Source organism: Miscanthus floridulus, chromosome 8, assembly GCF_019320115.1.
Source record: "Miscanthus floridulus cultivar M001 chromosome 8, ASM1932011v1, whole genome shotgun sequence".
Lineage (NCBI taxonomy): Eukaryota > Viridiplantae > Streptophyta > Magnoliopsida > Poales > Poaceae > Miscanthus > Miscanthus floridulus.
In genome coordinates, this window is record NC_089587.1 from 21,304,335 (window position 1) to 21,318,735 (window position 14,401).

At 49.6% G+C, this 14,401-nt stretch overlaps 1 protein-coding gene across 1 annotated transcript; it reads right to left on the minus strand.

Moving 5' to 3' along the window:
• Window positions 1-3,404: 3,404 nt before the first annotated feature.
• Window positions 3,405-14,093, minus strand: LOC136475942 (putative multidrug resistance protein). The gene is made up of 6 exons (XM_066473599.1): window positions 13,648-14,093; window positions 13,508-13,562; window positions 12,747-13,383; window positions 12,108-12,648; window positions 5,182-6,069; window positions 3,405-5,103 (listed from the first exon to the last, which is right to left on the minus strand). Exons 1-6 carry the CDS (start codon window positions 13,894-13,896, stop codon window positions 3,733-3,735), a joined length of 3,741 nt encoding a protein of 1,246 aa, XP_066329696.1. The 5' UTR covers window positions 13,897-14,093; the 3' UTR covers window positions 3,405-3,732.
• Window positions 14,094-14,401: the final 308 nt, after the last annotated feature.

The following is a 14,401-nucleotide window of genomic DNA, read 5'->3' on the forward strand; positions in this document are numbered from 1 at the left end:
CCCCCACGTGTGGCCCATCCCCCGCTGCGCCGTTGTGCCTCGTCGCGTCGCCATTCCCCGCCGTGCCGCCATCACCTACGTGCCCGTTGCCCTCCACGTCCCATCCCCACCGTGCTCCATCACTCGAATGTCCAATGAGAATTTTTTCATCGAAAGATCTGTTGCAACACGGAGCAATGCGAGATGCAAACATCAGAAGTATTACTTGTTTACAACATTAGAACAAGTCTACTCAACATCAGAACTAGGCGACTGCAACAACAGAACAAAGCTACTGCAATGCGAGATGCAAGATAAAAAAGACTAATGCAACAAAGAAATATTACTTATTGCAACATCAGAACAAGGCTACTGCAACCAACAGAACAAAGCACAATGCGAGAAAAGCAACATCAGAAAAAAGACTAATGCAATAAAGGAATATTACTTGTTGCAACATCAGAATAAGGCTACTACAATACGAGATGCAACATCAAAAACAAAAAAAGACTAATGCAACAAAGAAATATTACTTGTTGCAACAACAAAACAAGGCTACTGCAACAGAACTCGTCGGAACCCTAGCCACGGCCGCGTCCCTCAAATCTAGAGAAAGAGGAGGAGGAGGAGGAGGGCTAAGATCCAGAGGAGAAGGAGGAGAGGGAGGAGGGGGAGAAAAACCGACCTACCTCGTCGGAGCCATCGTCGTCCTCGTCTCTGGTGGGAGGAGCGGGAGCCGTGTCGCTGGGGCGCGGGTACCAATGGAGTCGCGAGAGGGGGGAGGGAGGGAGGGAGGAAGGGAGAGCCGGCGGGTGGGCGGGGCAGCAATGACTGGGCGCGACGTTCGTCCCGACGGTCGAGGCGGCAATAGAATGGAGAGGAACGACTGTGAGAGTGAGCGAGGTGAGGATAAGGATGAGTACGGGAGACAGCGTCTAAGAGATGACGTGCGGCAGGGGTGGGTCGGTTCAGCATGGCTTTGGGTGCCTCCGTTCCCGTCCGGACGACTGTCGTATATCATTATCCTATGTTCAGGTGGGTGTACCACACAGCTTACCTTGGGCTGGGCTTAGAAGACTCCACGGCGAAAAACAAGGGCTTCTCGGTTGATCCAATCATCTCATGTATGGGCCTAAACCGAAACTAGGCCGCAGGAAGCCCGTGAAGGCGTACACGCCTACTACACGGTTACCTCGTCGGAGGCGGAAACCATTCTCGCCACCTGCCGCCGTGCGACGCCGCCGTGGCCCGGTAGACCCAACCCACCTTTCTCACCACGAGCCGAGGTAGCGTGGCCGTGGCTGTCCATCCCAACTCATCTCCCTCCCCGCACCCCAATCTCCACTCCACTCGCCTGCCTCTGTCCCTGCCGCCGCCGCGCGCCTCAGGCGAACTGGCTCGACCGCGCTACCAGGACGCCGACCGGCTTCTCTCGCTTCGACCAGGCGATACACTGGTACCCCCACCACTTTCTATTTCGCTGAATGCGGGATGTACCATACTAGCCACCTATTTTTTTTTCCCATACGACTATACGAGTGAATTCAAAAGCATTATCCCGCATCAGCAGGCCAGGCCAGCAGCCCTTTAGTGGCTGAAATAGCTGCACCGAACGTTTTGTCGTATGGTTGGGGTTCTGATTATTATGACATGTCAGTCCAAAATTTGATCATATCCGTTCAAGTGCGTATTTAAGCAATGGTAGAATTGTGGATGTGGGGCTTAGGAGTGCTACATGAGTTGTGTTCTTTGCTAATACTGTTTGTTAGGCTTCTCAGCTAAGAAGCATCTACATTTATGTGAGCTTAGAAATAGCAGGCGTGAATGCGTAGTTGATGAAGATCCTGTTTAACTTTAGCTCATACTAAATGATTTTAATTACGATGCAAACCTGAAAACTATAAGCTGATACTTGAAAAGATAGCTTGTGCTCAATTAATTGTTTTCTGTGTTTTCTTTCTTGTTTGCATCTGTTCTGCCACCATGGATTTAGGAATTTACTAATCTTCATGGCCAATAGGCATAAAGATTTCAAATACATAATTCACAGAAGAATTAGATGAAATAAAAGCTAATGTAATAATTTCAAGGGAGAATTAGTTGTGTAGCATCGAAAGATCGCGATCTCTGTAAAATACCATCAAAAGTTTGTGCCCCCGTAAAATATCACTGAAAGGTTGCACCGTGAACTAGAAGTAGCATTCCGTCGGCTTTTGTGTATAGAAAAGTCAAACTGACCTTAAACCCAAACATGAAATTACCTATTTGCCCTTACCTTAACCTTTCTCACTCATCCGAGACCGAGACGGGAAGCACGCACGCGGTGCTCTCGGTTCTGCGCTCGGGTCTGCCGCTCGCACCCCTGACACCGCCTCCGCCGGTCGTCGCGGGTGTCAGCGCGTGGCCACCGTGGGCGTCTCGCGCCGCCTCCGCTGGCTGCCACACGGGCCTGGCCACCGCCTCCACCAGCCGCCACGGGCGTCTGCGCACTGTGCGGCGCCTCCGCCATGCGGCTGGCCACCCCTGCGCACCGCCTCCATGTGGACCTGCGCGTTGCCTCCACTTGATTGGGTGTTGCCCCATGACTCACAAGTCACAACTATGCATACAACGGGGCCGAGATGTTACTTCAGTTTCATCAGAGGAATGGAGCAAAACGTGCAGCAATGCAGCGCCGAGCCATTCTAAGATTGTACTGTAACAAACTAACAACGATGCAGCAATGCAAAACAAGGTAACGACAGCTATTACGCATGTACGTGTAACAAACGGTCACGATCAGGTGGGGGCAGGGTGTGGCCGTACCACTCGTTGGCGCGGCAAGCGCGACGTCGGCGGCGGCCATGGCGGCGAGCGTCGCGAGCACCGCCACGCGCACCTTGCCCCAGAAGCCGGCGCAGCGCAGGTGCAGGCGCTGGGCGGCGGCGATGGCTGCCGAGGGTGCCAGCTCCGGGGCCACGGCCTCGGCAAGTGCGGCAGCAGACGCTTCGACCGGCGGGCTCGCCATGGAGCTTGGTTAGCGCGTGGCTGATCTCCTTCGGGAGCGCCGCGGCGGCCTCAGTGCTGTTCACCTTGGCCAGGGGCCGCAGGCGCACGTCCTCCTCCGGCGTCCACGCGCGAGGAAGCCTCAGGCGGACCACGATGCCCGCCGCGGACCAGCTCGGCTGCTGCTTCGACGCCGGCACTGACAACGCGTGGGCGAGCTCCGGCCCGGCCACGCCCAGGCCATGGCAAACGTCGCGCACGCGATCACTGGTCGGGGGGTATTTTTGACCGAGATAACAGCTCCGTTCCTTCATTTTAACAGAATGCTACTTTCAGTTTATGGTCTAACCTTTCGGTGGTATTTTACGGGGGCGCAAACTTTTGATGGTATTTTACGGAGATCGCGATCTTTCAATGCTACACAACCAATTTTCCCTAATTTCAAATACACAAATCAATAGAGAATAAGATGAAATAATACCTAATGTACATCTTATCTGAGATTTCCTAGCTGTTGTACAACTACAATACATATCCTTGGCACACTTATGTGCGTTAATAGAACAATGGGAAGAAAAACACCCCGCTGTCACAGAAATTTCAATCACCTGCTGGACCATCTTGCGTTTTAATCAACAACAAAAACAAAGCTTATAGTCCCAAGCAAGTTGGGATAGGCTAGATATCTCTTGCAGGTTGATCCAAGTAATACATCATGTGAATGGGGCAGCAAATTTGTAAGTACTGCTGTGTTCTCATGCAACAATCTCAGTGCTGGTTGCCTCCTTGTTGCAAACTGACCAATCCGAAGTATGTTCCAGAGGGACCCTTAGCCATAAGGGATGCATGTGTGCCCTTCTCCACAACAATTCCTTTCTCAAGCACAGTGATCTGGTCACAGTTCTGGATTGTGCTGAGCCTGTGTGCCACCACAATACTTGTCCTGCCAACCATCACTCGGTCCAATGCCTCTTGTACCACCTTCTCTGACTGGCTGTCCAGTGCACTTGTAGCTTCATCCAGTAGCAGGATAGCAGGGTTCTTCAGGATGGCACGGGCAATTGCAATGCGTTGTTTTTGGCCTCCTGAAAGCTGTACACCCCTCTCACCACACCATGTGTCATATCCATCCTTGAGGTTGCTAATGAAGTCATGTGCATTCGCAGACCTTGCAGCATTCTCAATTTCTGCTTCAGTTGCTGTTTCTGTACCATACACAATATTTTCTCTTATTGTACCTGCAAATAGTGTTGGTTCCTGGCTGACTAATCCAATGTGTCGCCGCAGGGCTCTGAGATTGTATGTTTTGATGTCTTTACCATCGATCTTCACTACCCCCCTAAGTGGGTCATAGAACCTCTCTATGAGCCCAATGATAGTCGACTTGCCAGAACCACTTTGCCCAACAAGGGCTGTTGACTTGCCTGGTTGGATGCTCAAGGAGAAACCTTTGAAGATAATCACATCTGGCCTTGACGGGTATGCAAAGTCAACTCCTCTGATGTCAACCTCACCTTTTAGCCTCTCTGGTTTGTATCCCTCAGGGTTGTCAGGGTCAATTTTGGTTTCCCTGTCAAGAACAGCAAACACTGAAGCTACTGCATCAGCACCCTTAGCAAGGTCTGTTGTCATGCTACCTGCATCTGCAATCACACGCCCTGTGCTTACTAGTATCATGAAGGTCTGGAAGAGTGCTTTTGAAGTTATGTGATGCTCAGCCACGAGCTTGCCACCATACCAGAAATCAAGGGCCCATGTGCATGTCATGAGGCTCATGGAGGTGCCAAGGCCCAGTCCTGCAAACCATGACTGTCGGATGCTTTCCTTGCGTGGCCCATCTTGTGCTTGGTGAAAGAGGCGTAGGATGCGCTCCTGGGATGAGAAAGCAGTGATGGTGCGGAGATTGGAGACAGCCTCAGCTGCTAGCCTGCTACTTTCAGATTGAGCCTGTATTGATTTCTGGGACATGCTCTTCAGTAAGACACGACGAGCATAAAAGCAAACAATAATAAGAGGTTGCACTGCTATCATGACAAGGGCCAAACGCCAAGCGATCACCAGACCCATAGTGCAGGCTATGAGAACCGCAGAAACTGTCTGGATCACTAGAGCCATTCGATCACCCACAAGAGACCTCACCTGCCAAAAGAAGTATATGAATTGTCAGGTATTATTTTTTATAATAAGCATAAGCTTATCTTTGGTTCGTATACTTACGATGTTGGCATCCTTGGCAAGTTGTGAGCATATGGCACCACTGGAGTTCTCATCACGGTCAAACCACCCAATCTCAAAAGTAAGGATTTTTGCAAGCATCTGTTCTCTCACTCTCTTGGTGAGGTATTCCCCCATGGCACCGAAGTTGTAATGTTGCCCAATATTGATCAAGAATGAGAGCACTGCAAGAGCAACAAAGATGAGTGCGTAGGTCCTTGTTTTGTCCTTGATCTCATTATGGTCTGCCAAGAAGTAGATTGAGATCATGCTGCCCATGGCATATGAATATACAGGCTGTATGCCTCCAAACACAATTGCACTGAAACTTCCCATCAGAGCCTGCTTCCACTCTGGTGCATTAAGCATCAGTAACCTTCTGAATGATGGGACGGGAAGCTTTGGCTTCTCAGTAATATTATCATTTTCTGCGTCACCCATTGACCGTCCTGAGCTTGACCTGCTAGCTGCAGAGAACCTCCTGCTCATGCTGTGGCTGCTAGATTGCCCCGCAGCAGATATACTTCCAGTTCCACCAACCTGATTGGCCTCCCTTGAATCACTGGTCTGCTGAAGGCGGACAAGAGATGTGTACAGGCCATTCTCATTGGCAATGAGGTCATCATGGGATCCCAGCTCCTTGACCTCACCATATTGCATCACAGCAATCATGTCAGCATTCCGGATTGTGGAGAGCCGATGTGCAATGACAATGGTTGTCCTGCCCACAGAAGCCAGGTCAAGTGCCTCTTGCACAACACGCTCTGACTCTGTGTCCAATGCACTTGTGGCTTCATCAAGGAGGAGGATCTTGGGTGACTTAAGGATAGCTCTGGCAATAGCAATCCTCTGCTTCTGTCCTCCAGACATTTGGACACCACGCTCACCCACCTGTTTATAACATATATTTCACATAAGGAAGCATTAGTCCCATGTTTGTTGATTTACACAATATCAACATATTTATGCTCTCCTTATCTGTCAATTCTATTGACAAAATCACAATCAAAGTTTGCTTTGGTAGAGTCTTAAACTTAAATTCATTGTATCAACTGTTGTTTGTACGACCCTCCTTTTTCCATTTCAGAATTTGTTGAAGATTAACTATGAAAATCAACATGTATGTACAGTCTATCCGATGACATGCTGCTTGATGGCATCCTTCTAGCTTCCAGCTTCTAGTGATGCTGTGGGAGTAGGACTTCCTTTTGAATTCTACAGCTAGCTTCTTTTGAATGCTCTAGCTTAATAATCTATTGTTTAAAAGGGTTATCCTGTTCTTCTGTTAAAAAAATTACCTTCAATAAGTTGTCTAGAAAACTTAGAAAAGAATCTTTCATTGGAAGGCAAAGGCTTTGTTTCTAGAGGATGGTCAGATTGCCCAACTTTAGTGATGAGATGGGGCATACTGGTAGACCTGCTAGATTTCCTTGTTTTTCTTTGTGAACATGTTGATAATTCTTGTGTATATACATATAGTTGGTGATGTTATTGAGGCCACTACACTGCTACATTCCTATCAACGTTTTGTCCTCTCAGACTCAAATCTCACGCTTTCGTGTAATGTCATATTATGTTACCCCCAACAAGCTTGATTTTGTAACTGATTGAAGCTCTCTCAGTGGCAAACAGAGTTCACCACTGATGGGAATAGGCCTATCAGATCGAAACTGTTGCCAGTGATTTCTCAGTATACTTTGGTGCTCATATTATACTACAGTATTTCTTAAGTGTTTCTGCTGTCGTTCTGCAGTAGTGACATGCAATAACTCTCTTTCATTTGAACCGGTTTGTTATGAAGTCTGGTAGCAAGATTACTATGGAAAATATTGTTCTCGAAAAAATACAAGGCAATGTTTATCCACATCAGATGTTTGAGCCATTTGCAGATACATTATTTTATTCTTGGAGCTAACTCACCCTATTGTTTCTGTTATTTTCACTAAGGTCACTCAGTCCGTTGACTCATAGTCTCATACAAGTTGTTCAAGGCCAACATAATTGTAACCGAGTGCAGATAATAGTCATTTCTGAAGCAAACTGATGTGATAAGGTGAATTGAAGGCAAGTTCAACTTTTCAAGATTTTCCTTTGATATCTATCCATATTGATAATTGAAATGGTTGTTAAGTTATCTGGTAAGTAACATTAATATCACAATTACAAGGACATAACTTTGTATTTTCAGGTTGAAAATCCCATTTATCTGTCTTCCAAACGTGTAGTTAACCTTCTATATTATTTGAGTTGACCATTCTATGTTTTCATGGCATGTATCTATTCCCCTTAATCAAACAAATGCCAAACTGAGGACCGAAGTCAACCGCTAGTGAAATAAGTTATTACTCTTCTATTCCTATGGATGCTAATATGAAATGCCATTAGTATTAGTTACTCTAAAAATGTTACAGTTTAAGTCATACTGGCCACTATCTAATTCAAGATACATGGATGCTACCTGTGCATTATTTATAGGAAATTAACCATGTGCATTGAGAATTGTCATGGTTTACAGTACTGATTGTTGGCACAGCTTACTGTAGTTGTACTGTTAAAATAAGCTGTTTCTCACTATCTAGGACACTTTCCTGTGGTCTTTTCATGAGTGCATGCTTATGAACAATGGAAATGAAAGTTCAGTGGCAAAGTGGTCCTTTGTTGTTGTCAAACTCACAATAATACTGGGAGGATATTTTGGGTACCTATCAGGTCATCTTGTTAGAGTTTTGCCCACATCAAAGTCTAATGTGCGCTAATATTCAGTGCCCCACATCAGGTTTGCACACAGTAGAATTTGCTTGTCGTGGGGGTCTGGTCACGAAAGAAACATTTCAGGTTTACATGCTTGCCACTGAGTCTGATATCATTAGAGGCATCTTCCATTATTAGCTGGGGATGGCATCTTCATGAAGTCCCACGTTAGGATAGCTAGGCAGCCCGAAAAGTTCTCTTTTCCCCCTTTTGTAATTAGTATGGCAACGATCTGGAAAAAAAAAAGCTCCTTTCCTGAATCATTTTAACTTTTTTTAACATATTAAAGCCTCATGATGGAAGCACTTGTGCCACTACAGACATACTAGCACGGGCACTTTCTTCTGTCAATCTCTGCCTCGCGTATTGCTGTCAAAATTATTATTGCGTGACAGGACCTCAGTGAAATCCTGTTCGCTGGGAAAGTTGGCACACCCAAAACTGTTGGCTGGCAACCCTTTTCCTGGTTACTAGATTTGCAAAAAGGTTCTGGCTATTTGTCTTCTGCGTCCACCAACCACGGAGTCACACACCCTGAGTGGTGGGCTAACCATTCTCCCTTTCCCAATTTGGGGTCACCACTCAATCCTCTATGATTCCTAGGTCCTACCATGAGCAACCTTGGAAAGCGTGTGCTCTGATCCCTCAACATTTGAAGAAGGATTGTAATTGAAGTGGTGTACATAGCAGCCTTAGAAATACTGGCACGGCAGCTAGGAGAACAGGGTTCAGCTACTATTCTCTAGTGGAAAGGATGGAACGGCAGCTAGGAGTACAGGGTTCAGCTACTATTCTCTAGTGGAAAGAATGGAAATTCTAGTAGAGATGTGGATGTATGCTCAACCGGCAATGAGAGATCTTCTGGCCAAAGCAACCGGCACTCTTGAGGAAATATGCTGAAACCGCAATGAGGACTATGACTGCCCAATAAAGGCAATTTGCTAGGTTTCAGGTATTTCCGTGGTCACCTGTATTTCTATCTTTACTTCTTTTTCTTTCTGTTATGTTATATATTCAATGTAGATGATGTAGTGACGCAATGGGGCACCTATATGTTGCATCTTCTTTTCCTAATTCGTTAGGTGTCAATTTTTGGGCTTACTCTTGCTTCCATTTCCTGAGTGAGTGGTTTGGTACTTTGGTTTCTTCACTGTATGACTATAGTGCTGTTTATCCACTCACTTTTGCGTAACTAAGCCCTCTTCTATTTCAACAGTCCTAGTACTGTAATTTTACTCTTACTAAAAAGCTGCCAAGCTGGAGATACTTGGACTGTCCGACATCTACCTACATTGACATAGGTGAGTGCTCCTCCTATCGAGTTCTTCCTATTCATCCAGATAGACCAGAATATGAATAAACTTAATTTGATCTTGGTGCTTAAATAGCTATTGTTACAACCATGTACGGTCTAACCCATTTCCAGCTCCACCAAGAGATTCACTTTGTTCAACTGATTATTTTCACTGTGATAGTTCAACAATTTCCAGTGGGCAGAGATTTCCTGGGAGCTCGGTGCAGAGAGCACTCAGATTTCTTTGAAGGCACAGCAGGCAGGACCCAATGACCCATGTCCTAAGCCAGCGATGCGGCGCCTAGCTAGCAAGCCAGCAGCTAGCCAGCTATAGCATAGCCAGCACTAGAATAAACTGATGGAGTAGTGGACTAGGTTGTGTTGCTTCCAGATGATGGGGAGCAGTACTACACTAGAAACAAAAGCTCTTGCTTCCAAAGCAAACCTCTACTCCTAGCCTACCTTTGATTCAAATTTTCTATTTCTTTGAATAATTAGGAGTTCGTTTGGATCAGCATGTAAAAGATGCACAATTGACCAAAGACTAAAATAATGGAGTTAGTGACGAGTTGGGATTCCAAAGCCACATGTACTGGTCACCTAACCATGCATGCTGAATTATATAGTGAAAATTTGTTTGTTGGGGCATGTTTGTTTCAGTTTAGTTCTTGAAGCAGTTTAGCCTTCGACTGCACTTTCTATTGTTCGAATGTTGTTGAGTAATTGATTTGCTTTTTCTGGCTTTTGAGTTGTCTCCCATGTCAGCTTTACCCCCACTTTCACAAATTGATCCAGAATTTTTTTTCATTAAAAAAAAGGAGAAAAGAATATCATGATTACCCTTTTCACTAAAATTTCGAATAATCCGTAGTCCGTTCTATATGTGGTGGACCTAAACACGTCAGTACTCCATGAAAAACAAGAAAAAAATATGGAAAAATTAGAGCATAAATTCCATGCGACATTTAGGCATTCTTATAGTACTACTAGTGCACGAAAAAGCAAGCATCGTCTCTTTTGGGGAAGAAAAACAGAAAGGCTAACGATCAACCGGTTGATTTGCCGGTTGATAACCGTTTTTTGGGCCGTGCGATGTGGAAGCGTCGGTCTCCCCCCACATGCGATCATGATGGCGCATGCGTGCGTGCGATGCGTCCCTGTGCGTGTGCCCGCTCGGCTTCAGCGTCAAGCAAGCAATCATGCCGGTGCTTATGTCCCAGCTTGACACGAACGCGAGCACGGAACACCCTGCGACAATCTCTCCTCTCACTACCGGAAACGTCAAATTTGCCGAGTGTTTTTATGTTTGCCGAGTGTATTCTCTCGGGCACTCGGCGAACAAGTTCTTTGCCGAGTGCTGCGCTAAAAACACTCGGCAAAAAAAATACTCGGCAAAGAATGGGTTTGTCGAGTGTCAAAAAAAAACACTCGGCAAAGAGGGTGTTTACCGAGTGTTTTCTTTTTTGCACTCGGCAAAGAAATAATTTTTTTTCTAGGAAAGGAGAAGAAAAAAATGAAAAAAAACTTTGCCGAGTGCCTAGATCTAGGACACTCGACAAAGGACAAAATCCTACTTAATTAACCGGCCCCAGCGCCCCTCCCGAGCAGCCCGCCCTTCTTCTTCCCCAGCGCCCCTCCCCTCCCGGCCCTAGCGCCCCTCCTCTCCCTGCCGCCGCTGGCGGCGCCCCGCCCCTCCCCCTCCCCCTTCTTCCCCGGCGGGCGCCCCTCCCCTCCCTTCTTCCCCAGCGCCTCTCCCCTCCCGGACCTAGCGCCCCTCCTCTCCCTGCCGCCGACGCCCCGCCCCTCCCCCTCCCCCTTCTTCTTCCCCGGCGGACGCCCCTCCCCTCCCTTCTTCCCCCGCCGGCGCCCCTCCCCTCCCCCTTCTTCTTCCTCGGCGGGCGCCCCTCCCCTCCCCCTTCTTCTTCCCCTGCGGGCCCCCCTCCCCTCCCCTTCTTCTTCCCCGGCGGGTGCCCCTCCCCTCCCTTCTTCCCCCGCCGGTGCCCCTCCCCCCCTTCTTCCCCGGCGGGCGCCCCTCCCCTCCCCCTTCTTCTTCCCCCGTCGGCGCCCCTCCCCTCCCCCTTCTTCTTCCCCCGCGGGCCCCCTCCCCTCCCCTTCTTCTTCACCCGGCTGGATCCAGCCCTCCCTCTCCCGGATCCGGCCGGTGGCGGCCGGATCTGGCGGCGAGCGGCGCGGTGAGGTGGTGGCGGCGGCGGCTTTGGTGGTGGTGGTGGTGGCCGGCAGCTATGGTGGTGGTGGTGGTGGCGGCGGCGGCAGCGGGGCGTGGTGGTGGCGGCGGCGACTTGTTTTTTTTTATTTTTTCCGAAAAATATTTGCCAAGTGTTTTTTGGGTACTCGGCATAGTCTTTGCCGAGTGCCCGACGATTGACACTCGGCACACAGCTCTTTGCCGTTAAAACCTACGCCGAGTGTCGTTTGCCGAGTGTAACACTCGGCAAATACTTTGCCGAGTGTTTTTGGGGCTCCTGTATCCCGTAGTGTCTCTCACCTCCTTGTGTGGATTTTATTTATTTATTTTAATTTCTGAAGAATTTGTGAATAATTTGATATATATTTCTCTGATGTCTGGAATTCATAGAAATAATTTATAAATCTTTTTAAAAATTTTGGCATATATTTGTGTTATTCCCAAATTACACCACTCTTTTCAATAAATTACACTGAAGAAATCATTGTAAATATAGTAATAAGAAAGTGTAAATATAACTATAAGACAGTGTAAGTGTATGAGAAAATTTTGATTGACAGGAGGGGCTAAAATTCCCAGAAAAAACTTAACAGTGACTTGCAAGGGTAAGAAAAGCGTAGCGAACCAAACGACTGCATGCATACGCCAGTTGCAAAAGTGGTGTGGTAAATAGCTTGCCTGCGTGTCGTAGCCCTGCGGCAACTGGGAGATGAAGTTGTGGGCGTTGGCCGCCTTCGCCGCCGCGACGACCTCCTCCTCCGTGGCTTCCTCCTTGCCGAACAGGATGTTCTCCCGGATCGACGTCGCGAACAGCGCCGGCTCCTGGCTGACGAGCCCCATCTGCGCGCGCAGCCACTTGAGCCGCAGCCACCGGATGTCCACGCCGTCCAGGGTCACCTCCCCGGCCGCCGGGTCGTAGAACCGCTCCAGCAGCGCGATCACCGTCGACTTCCCGGACCCGCTGCCGCCCACCATCGCTACCGTGCGCCCCGCCGGCACGCGCAGGTTGAAGCTCACAAAGATCGGGGTCTCCGGCCGCGACGGGTAGCAGAACTCCACGTTCTTGAATTCCACCTCCCCGGCGACGTTGGCCAGCTCGTCGCTGGCGCTGCTCTCCGAGTCGATCTTGGGCACCCGCTGGATCACCTCCTGGACCCTCTCCGCCGCCGAGCTCGCCTCGGAGAAGTACTTGACGTTCGACAGCCCGGACCCCAGAGCTCTGCATGGTTTCGTTAATGGCGCCGTCATCACATTATCATCTAGGACTAGGAGTAACATGCAGCAGAGCAGACTGATGATAAAATCACGGTTACGTACAGGCCACCGACGACAATGGCAGCGGAGACGGCGAAGACGGTGCCGCCCTGGTATCCGTGGTACATGACGAGGCGGCTGCCGTACCAGACGTTGAACGCCCAGATGGTGAAGGTGATGCCGTTGCTGCCGATGGCGACGCCCTTTGCGAGTCCCTGCTTGATCCCGAGCCTCGCCGACTCCTCGAGCGCGGCGGAGAACTGCGCCATGGTGGTGTGCTCGGCTACGAACGAGTAGACGGTGCGCACGGACGAGACGGCCTGCTCGGCGATGGCGCCGGGGCGGGTGTACTGCTCCCTGATCCGGCGCGCGAGGCCGATGAGGATGCGGCCGTACATGAACCCGGGGATGATGAGCAGCAGCACGGACGGCAGCGCCACCAGCGTGAGGTGCCACAGCAGCGCGAACCCGACGGCGTAGCTGCCCAGGAACATGGAGCAGTTCATCACGAAGTTGGGCACCTTCTCGCTCAGCACGTCCTGCACCACGAGGCTGTCGTTGGAGACGCTGGTGATCACCTCCGACGTGGACCCCACCTTGAGGTCGAAGTACTCCACGTCCTGCCGGAGCACCGCCCGCAGGTACCGCTCCCGCATCCGCGACGCCTGCCGCTCCGCCGTGCGCGCCCAGCAGTACCCCTCTGCGTGCATATATGCCAACGACGGCAGAACGATTATCAGCTAGCACGTACGGTGCGCGCGCAAGCAAGCAAACCGCCAGCGGCGGCATTGGCACCCATCCATGCGTGTGCAGCGCCGGCTCACCTAGGAACGCCATGACCAAGCTGCCGAGCGCCAAGAAGACGAGGTTCCGCGCGTTCTGGTAGCCGAGAAGGAGAGGAAACGACGTCAGCTTTTGCTATGACACTGGCCAGAATCAACCGGGAGGCGAGAGAGACATCTACCTCGTTGACCTTGGAGCTGAACTCATCGAGGAGGTCCGGCCCGTTGCCGAGGTCGTTGAAGATGCGGCTGGTGATCAAGAGCATGACGGGCGTGGACATGCCGTCGCCCATGGCGCCCACCAGGCCGAGCACCATGAGCACCACGTCCGCGGCGTCCGCATGCATGAACACCGACGCGAACGACCGCATCACCGGCGCCGAATTCTTGGCCTTGGCCGCCGCCTGCTGCAGCCCGTCGTCCTTACCCATGTCGGCCGGCGAGGTCGTCGTCGCTGCCACCCCACCGCACTCGCCGCGCCGTGTCTCGCTTGTAACCTTGCCCCTGTTGCGGGTTTTGTGAATCGTGATGGTCTGATGGGCAATAATAATAGAGTATATAAGAGAATTGACTTTGGCTCACGGCTCTTGTGGCCAAGCTACCTTAGCTAGCTAGCCTTTGGCCTCGTTTTCAGGCCGTTTAGGCGGTAGGCTCTCTGACTGAACCTCTGGAGGAGAAGAGAGAAACTGAGGGCTCTTATATAGGGGTACGTCTCAGCTAGGCGCATGCGCCATCACTAGTCAACAAGATGTGCTTGTGTCCTTGCTTGTCTCGTGTCATTCTCTCTGTTCGCGCATCATTATGCTTGGAAACGCCATTCCCAGCATCTGCTATATGCTGAAAGAAAAAAAAATCAAAGTATTTTCAATTAAAAATTAATTAGTCGTACTACACAAAATATTTTCTCTCCATCCTAAAATACATGACGTTTTTTAC